Here is an 8275-nt window from a genome sequence, read left to right on the forward strand (position 1 = left end):
GCCATTGCACTCCTGCCTGGGTGACAGAGTGAGACTCCAACTCAAAAAAAAAAAAAAAAGAGCTTGCCTTCTGGTGAGGGGCCAGACCTACCCTTAACCAGCTACAGTAGAGCATCGTAAGTGTTCAGCTATTGTTGTTTAGAGAGTACAGGCAGGGCACTTAAAGCAGAATGGGTGTGGGGTTGTCAGGGAAAGCTCTCAGAAGGTGTGGGCCTCAAGCTTGGAATTATAGGACACAGAGGAGTTAGCCCAGAAAGCTCAGGCCAGCATCAGGGACCAGTAAAGGCACAGAGGAGAAAGTCTGGTAGATTCAAGGACCTGGAAGAGTTCTATGGGCAGCACAGAGAAAAACATTCCCTGTGCCTCTTTCATTTCTCTTCTCCAGGTGAGAAGCCATGGAAGGGCTTAATCGGGAGTCATGTTGTCAAGCTGGTTTATTACAAAGCTGCTGAGGCTAGTGTGGAAGACTAGAGAAAGAGATGAGGCCAACAGAGAGTCAGGGCCAGATGACTCAGATGGTAGAGGAGAGGCAGGGAGTTGAGACATTTTATTTATTTATTTTTTGTTTTTTTTTATTGAGTTGGAGTCTCACTCTGTCGCCAGACTGGAGTGCAGTGGCCACTCCCGGCCACCGCAGCCTCAGCCTGCTGGCTCCGGTGATCCTTCCGCCTCAGCCTTCTGAGTAGCCGGAGAGTTGAGACATTTTAAAGGAGACAGACAGGAAGTGCTGAGTTGACAGATAGGGGAGGGTGGAAGTTGATTTCTAGTCTGGTGTGGAGAACTGGGTGGATGGTGTGGGGTTCTCCAGGATGGAAGATATAGAATGTGAAGAAGATTTTGGTGACAGTGCAGGACAGTGGAGAGGGGAGAAGGAGGTGAGTCTGGGAGAGTTTTTAGGGAGTTTGATCAGTCACGCACATGTGAGGGTGATGGTGGAGGGTCTTCTTCCCTGTTGAACCCCTTCAGTTTCCTAGTTCCCCTCTTGCCCCTCAGGACTGAGCTCTCTGTTTTCTGTGATGCCAGTTCCACAGGGGTCATCACTTTGGGTCTCTTGATGAACAGACAGGACTCAAGACCCATCAGCCCTGTTCCCTCTTATCCTTGTTCTCACCTCTGGGGAATAGGAGACATTTGCACTTTCTCTTTCAGACGTAGCTGAGACCAAGAACTCTCCTCTGAAGCAGGATTTCTTAGAAGAAGATCTCTCCCAGGAGATTATAGAGACATTTTCCAAGGATGGCCTCTGGAACTACAATTTTGGAGAAGCCTGTATAGGTGAGAGCTGGTTAGATAGTTTGTTAGAAGATCCAGAAAATCTTCTGAGGTCTGATACCATCACCAACATGGAAAGTCCCACAGAATGTGAGAGTCACGAATCCAGGAGAGGCCTCAGTCCTGTGTCCCTCCTTTCCACAGGAGAAGATTCCATGATACATAATCTTTCCGAAAAGAGCCTCACACCAGCTCAGTCTAAGGAGCATAGGAGTGACTTTGGCTACTACTCAGACCAAAGCCAGCCAGATTCTGTCCAGGGAGAGGAGAAAACATACAAATGTAGCGAATGTGGAAAAAGCTTCAGCCAGAGTTACCATCTTATCCAGCACTGGATTATTCATACTAGAGAGAAACCCAGTGTGCCTCAAGAATATGAAATAAGTTTCAACCAGAGTTCTTACCTTTTTGTGCATCCAGTGACTCACGTGAGCTACAAATCCTATGTGTGTAATGACTGTGGGAAAACGTTTAGTCAGAATAAACACCTTCTGCAGCATCAGAAAACTCACACTAGAGAAAAACTGTGTGGGAGTCAAGACGGTGACCATCTACTCAGTCACAGTGCACAGCCTGTTGAGCGTCAGAAAACTCACACAGGTAGTAAGTCCTACAAATGTAATGAATGTGGCAGGATTTTCAACCGGACCTTTCATCTTACTCGACACCAGAAGACCCACACTCGGAAACGCCACGAATGTGCCAAATGCCAGGCAACCTTCAGTTTGAGCAAACACCTCATTCGACATCAGAAAACTCATATTGCAAAAACTACCTCTGAGTGTCAGGAGTGCGGGAAGACCTTCAGGAAGAATTCACTGCTCATCAAACACCAGGCTATTCATACTGGAGAGAAGCCTTTTAAGTGTAATGAATGTGGGAAACTCTTCAGCCATACCACTACACTAAAGATCCATCAAAGGGTTCATAGTGGAGAGAAACCTTACAAATGCAGTGAATGTGGGAAAGCCTTCTTCCGGAACACTCACCTTAATGAACATCAGCGAATTCATACTGGCTACAGACCCCACAAATGTCAGGAATGTGTCAGGAGTTTTAGCCGGCCCTCACACCTAATTCGACATCAGGCCATTCATGCCACAGAAAAGCCCTTCAGCTGTGCTGAATGCAAGAAGACCTTCAGCCATAACAAACAGCTTGTTCAGCACCAGAAAATGCACACTATGAAAACCTCCTTTGAATGTCTGGAGTGTGGAGAACGCTTCATTTGTAGCTCAACCCTGAATTGCCACCAGAGCATTCACGTCAGAGAAAAGCAAGGATCTGACGTGAGTGAGAAAATCTTGGATCAGAACCCAGAACACAAAAAGCATCTAAGGCTTAGCGAGAAGCACTTTAAGTGCAACAAATGTGAGAAAACCTTTAGCTGCAACAAATACCTCACTCAGCATGAGAGGATTCACAGCAGGGTGAAGCCATTTCAGTGTGACCAGTGTGAAAAAGCTTTTGGTCAAAGTTCTCAGCTGATTCATCATCAAAGAATCCACTCTGGGTCGAGGCCATATGAATGTAGTGAGCTTGGGGAAGCCATCACCAACAGCACTTCCGTGGTGAAACTTCAGTCCTCCCACACAAATGAACAACCCTTTAAATGTAACAAATGTGGAAAGACATTCAGCCAAAGCACATGCCTCTCAGAACATCAGTTAATTCACACTAAAGAGAAACCCTTTAAATGTAGCGAATGTGACAAAGTCTTCACCCAGATTAACTACCTTGTTCAGCATCGGAGGACTCACACCAGAAAGAAGCCCTATGAGTGCAGCGAATGTGGGAAAACATTCCAGCAGAGCTCATGCTTTTCTAAGCATCAGAGAGTTCACACAGGTGAGAAGCCCTATGAATGTGGTGACTGTGGAAAAGCCTTTAGCCTGGGCGCTCAGCTTATCCGTCACCGAAGAGTTCACACCGGAGAAAAACCTTATGTTTGTCAGGAATGTGGGAAAGCCTTCAGCCAGGGCTCGTGCCTTTCTATTCACCAGAGAGTTCACACCGGAGAGAAGCCCTATGTGTGTGGCAAATGTGGGAAAGCCTTTGCCCAGAAAGCAAATCTAACGCAGCATGAGGTAATTCACACTGGAGAGAAGCCTTACTCCTGCAACGTGTGTGGCAAAGCATTTGGCCTCAACACTCATCTCAACCAGCACCAGAGAATTCACACCCAGGCGATTCTTTATCAGTGTCAGAATTGTCCAAAAGCCTTTCGGTGCTGCTCAAGTCTCAGGCGTCATCAGCAAATACACAAGTAACAAGCAGCAATACCACCTGTCGCTACTGGGTGGCAGCAGAGTCCCAGACATCTGAGACCATGCTCATCTGAGTAGAAAATCAAACCATCCTCTTGCAAGCTTCCCTCCAAATATATACATCTCTTTATCAATAAAGATTGATTAGAAAGTTTGCAAACCTAAGTTTCATTAGAACAGTGAAAACACAAAAATTGAGAAGCTATATATAAGTCAGGATTCAGAACTAGACTCTGGAGTCAGTCTGCTTAAATCCTACCTCTGCCATCTACTACCTAAGTGACCTTGGGAAAATCAGAAAAAATTTCTCAGGCCTCAGTGTCCCCATCTGTAAAATGGGCATTATAATAGTTACCTACCTCAGGGCTGTTGTGAGGATTAACTAAATAAATGTGACGCACTTAGAACTGATGCCCAGCACATGGGGATTGACCAAATGTAAGCAACAAATGCTTGTCAACTGTAACACAAGTATAGTCCAAAAGAAGAATTAGTACCCTTTTGTCTCTCTTTACTCCAGTTAATGTTCTCATAATGTACAGCTTTTAAGCAAGTTTTTTTAAAAGGTTTTTTCCGGTCCTTTATTCTTTGTAAATGTCTGGCCCTTTTTGTTCCTCCATCTCTCTGTCCTAGTTGTTATTTTGTTGTTGTTTTTCTTAATGCCCAGAAAGCCAAGAAGAACATGTAGACTCCTCACCTCCCAAAGAGAACTCCACCTCTCACATACCCATGGTGCCTCTTCCCATTGTTTTCCTCCATTTAAAGCTATTTTTTAATATAGTATGATAACCCAGTTTTTCATGGGAGTTAATGGCACTGAAAACACAACTGGATTCAGTTGGGGAAGCTGCACTGATCAAGGTGCCGCTACACACAAAACCTCTACCAAAGATGTGCATGAGGATGGAAGTTGTGTGTGGAAGTGGTTGCTGAAATGTTCATCATTCACCATTTATCCAAGATGGCCACTTGCCAGGCAGTTTGCTAGGTTCCGGGTGGGTAACATCAATACCATAAACCCTGCCCATGTGCTGAAGCTTCTAGAATTGAAAAGGAAAACAGCCCCTTTTTCATAGAAGATTGCTGTTAGTCGACAAGTGACCTCTTAAAACTGCCACATTCCCTTGTTGCAAGAAATTCTGGGACCACCAAGGATTTTTGGAGAGTCCAGTGAGAGAGAATCACATGACTAGCTCCCCCTTGACAGTGCCTTAGCTCTGGGCTTTGGTGCCCTACCACTAAGTGACTCAAGCATATGCTTTCTGGAGCACAACAATCTTATGAAAAGCTTTGGGCACTGATACTTCTAATACCTTTCATAATTTAGGTGCTTAAAATAGTTCAGGGGTGCCGGGCTCGGTGGCTCAGCCTGTAATCCCGCGCCTTTGGGAGGCTGAGGTGAGTGAATTGCCTGAGCCCGCGGGTTCGAGACCCGCCTGGGCAGCGAGACCTCATCTCTACAATAAATCAAAAAATCAGCTGGGCGTGGTGGTGCATGCCTGTAATTCCAGCTACTCGGAAGGCTGAGGTGGAAGGATCGCCGGAGCCCAGCAGGCCGAGGCTGCGGTGGCCGGGAGCGGCCAGTGCACTCCAGTCTGGGCGACAGAGTGAGACTCCAACTCAAAAAATAAAAAGTAAAAAAAGAGTTCAGGTGTGAGTGTTTTGTACTCTTGGGCTTTTTAAACCTTGTACCTTGAGTTCTGTTTGAGTTTGTAGGTGAAACTGGGAACCTGTTGGCTGTCCATGAGGCCTATACCGCAGTGGGAAGAAGCATGCTGTTTTATAAACGGCCAAAACATTGAACTCCCTGCACATGGTCCCTGCCCTCTGGAATTCTGTCTGGTCTTGTAGGCATGTTATATTCCAAAGGGGGGTACAAGTGTTGCAGGGCTAGAACACAAGTGTACGTGTGTTCAGCAAGAGTTTTGACACCTATGACAGAGATTAGGGCCTCTGGAAAATTGGCAGCCATTGCGAGTGGCGGGGGGGTAGTCTCTAATTCATCACCCATGCTGCTTTGGGCCAGGGTAGAAACATCTGTTTCATCTGTGCACATTGGTTTGTTCTTGAATTAAAGTTTCATGTCTAAAAGTTTTGGCTTCTCATCCTTGTGCTATACAACTGGCCAGATGCTGGGCACTTAAGTTCTTATGGGGGAGGGCTTGTGGTGAACAGTGCCCCTTCAGAGGTGGCAGCTGAGTCTTTTCTCACAGTCTAAGCGGGTCATGGACCCCTGGGGAAGCACACAATTTCAGGCAGTCCTCAGATGCATTGGCCATGCCACTTCAATCTCGGTGCAATGCTAAGTGGCCAAGGAGAGCATGGCTGTGGGTGGTTCACTCCTCATGAGACAACAGGCCTCAAACTCAGGCAATATTTTTCAGTAGCATTCAGTACTGCATGCAATTTTGCTTGCTTAGTATTTATTTCAATTTCCCTTCCCCCCCCCCTTTTTTTTTACCTTAGTGACAAGAGATACTTGTTAACTGCTCATGGTAGTAGAAAGTCCTCTTAAACTGACAAGTTTAGAATGAACTGTGCTGATTTCAAGGAAAATACTAAAAGTACACATCTATGGCAAAAAGTTAGTGGTGGATGACTGTGGCTTGGGGGACACTTAGTTCACTAGGCCTGACATCCCTTTCAATGGCATATTCTTTCAGTCTGGATAAATGAGATGATGTCAGAGCAACAGATTTCGGTGTCACCTCTGGCTGAACAGAAATTTCTCACTCGTCACATGTCCACTGTGGGTTGACAGAGTGGAGGGGTCTGCTCCGTCTACTCGAGAGACCAGAGTGACAGAGGACCCACCATTTAAAACACATGCAAGCGCTGCATATCACTTCCATTCATGTTCCCTTGGTCAGAACTAGGATTTCAGCCATTATATTCAGAAGATTTTCAAACAAAAATAGTTAAGAGTTTCTGAGTTAATGATTTTTTAGTTTCTTCATATTTTTCCAGACTTTCCAAAGTAAATAGGTCCTGTTTTCTATTTCAAGAGTAATGTATTCTTTTAAAAGACTCCAGCAGTTGGGCTCGGTGGCTCAGTCTGTAATCCCGTGCCTTGGGAGGCTGAGGTGAGTAGGATTGCCTGAGCCCATGGGTTCGAGACCTGCCTGGGCAACTTGGCGAGACCTCATCTCTACAATAAATCAAAAAATTAGCCGGGTGTGGTAGTGTGCACCTGTAGTTCCAGCTACTTGGAAGGCTGAGGCAGAAGGATCGCCAGAGCCCAGCAGGTCGAGGCTGCAGTGGCCGGGAGCTGCCACTGCACTCCAGTCTGGGTGACAGAGTGAGACTCCAACTCAAAAGATAATAAATAAATAAATAAAAGACTCCAGCACTACAAAAGCTTACAGAGTCGGGCATGGTGGCTCACACCTGTAATCCCAGCACTTTGGGGAGGTGGAGGTGAGAGGATAGCCTAAGCCAGGCGTTCAAGACCAGCCCGGGCAACGTGGTGAGATCTCGTCTCTACAATAAAAATTGTTAAAAAATTGGCCAAGCGTGGTGGAGACTGCAGTGGCTGTGTGGCTCAAGCCTGGGCAACAGAGTGAGACTGACTCAAAAAAAAAAAGAGAAAAGAAAAATAGTATGCAGCCATTAAAAATGAAGATGCAAGCCGGGCTCGGTGGCTCAGCCTGTAATCCCGCGCCTTTGGGAGGCTGAGGTGAGTGGATTGCCTGAGCCCACGGGTTCGAGACCCACCTGGGCAGCGAGCCCTCATCTCTGCAATAAACCAAAAAATCAGCCGGGCGTGGTAGTGCATGCCTGTAATTCCGGCTACTTGGAAGCCTGAGGCGGAAGGATCGCCAGAGCCCAGCAGGTGAGGCTGCGGTGGCCGGGAGCAGCCACTGCACTCCAGTCTGGGCGACCGAGTGAGACTCCAACTCAGAAAAAAATGAAGATGCACATATAGGTATAATACGTATATTTTTGTATAATATGTGTACATTTTGTATTGTTATGGGAAAGTGTCCACATTATATCAAGTCAGAAAAGTAACCTCTAAAATCATGTTTTAGTGTGATTATACCACATAATTATACCATATATAATCAGTTTCATAAAAACAAAAAGGGAGATTCATATCTACAGAAAAAGTGTAGGACTTTTGTTCACAATGAATGAGTGTTACTTCCATCACGAAATAAGTCCCAGAAGATTAGAAGAAATTCCTGGGCAAAGCCTTTAAAATATGTTCATTGTTAGCCCAGATGAGGACGGTGAGACCCAGCCCCAACACTACATGAGTGACACTGACACGGAACTTCCGGTGAATCACTGGCAACATGCACGGGGTCACAGAAGTGTTCTTCCTTTGACCTCGTGACCTCTTGCCAGAATTTCACCCAGAAAAAGGCCAGGCACTTATCCTTTCCATAGCAAGGGTGTTCCATGCTACATTTACAATAGCCAAAACCTAGAAACAACCAACACATCCAACAAGGGACTGAATAAGAAGTTGGTTGAATAAACAAACTATATGACACTGCAAAACATCAGGTTCTTAAGGATTTTCTAAATGATATATTAAATAATTGACACTCAGCCGGGCTTGGTGGCTCAGCCTGTAATCCCTCGCTTGGGGAGGCTGAGGTGAGTGGATTGCCTGAGCCCGCCGGTTTGAGACCCGCCTGGGCAACTTGGCAAGACCTCATCTCTACAATAAATCAAAAAAATTAGCCGGGCGTAGTAGCGCACGCCTGTAGTTCCGGCTACTTGGAAGG

General features: G+C 46.0%; 1 protein-coding gene across 1 annotated transcript in view; it reads left to right on the forward strand.

Moving 5' to 3' along the window:
- The window catches only part of ZNF473 (zinc finger protein 473), an 11403-nt gene extending 7710 nt beyond the window's left edge, over positions 1-3693 (forward strand). Inside the window, exon 4 of the mRNA XM_008060955.2 lies at positions 1150-3693. Coding sequence (XP_008059146.1) covers positions 1150-3542 — 2393 coding nt within the window. The 3' untranslated portion in view covers positions 3543-3693. The remainder of the gene's footprint in view (positions 1-1149) is intronic.
- The last annotated feature ends 4582 nt before the right edge of the window (positions 3694-8275 follow it).

The sequence above is a fragment of the Carlito syrichta genome, unplaced genomic scaffold, assembly GCF_000164805.1.
Source record: "Carlito syrichta isolate Samal-C Ts95f unplaced genomic scaffold, Tarsius_syrichta-2.0.1 Scaffold304772, whole genome shotgun sequence".
Taxonomy (NCBI): domain Eukaryota; kingdom Metazoa; phylum Chordata; class Mammalia; order Primates; family Tarsiidae; genus Carlito; species Carlito syrichta.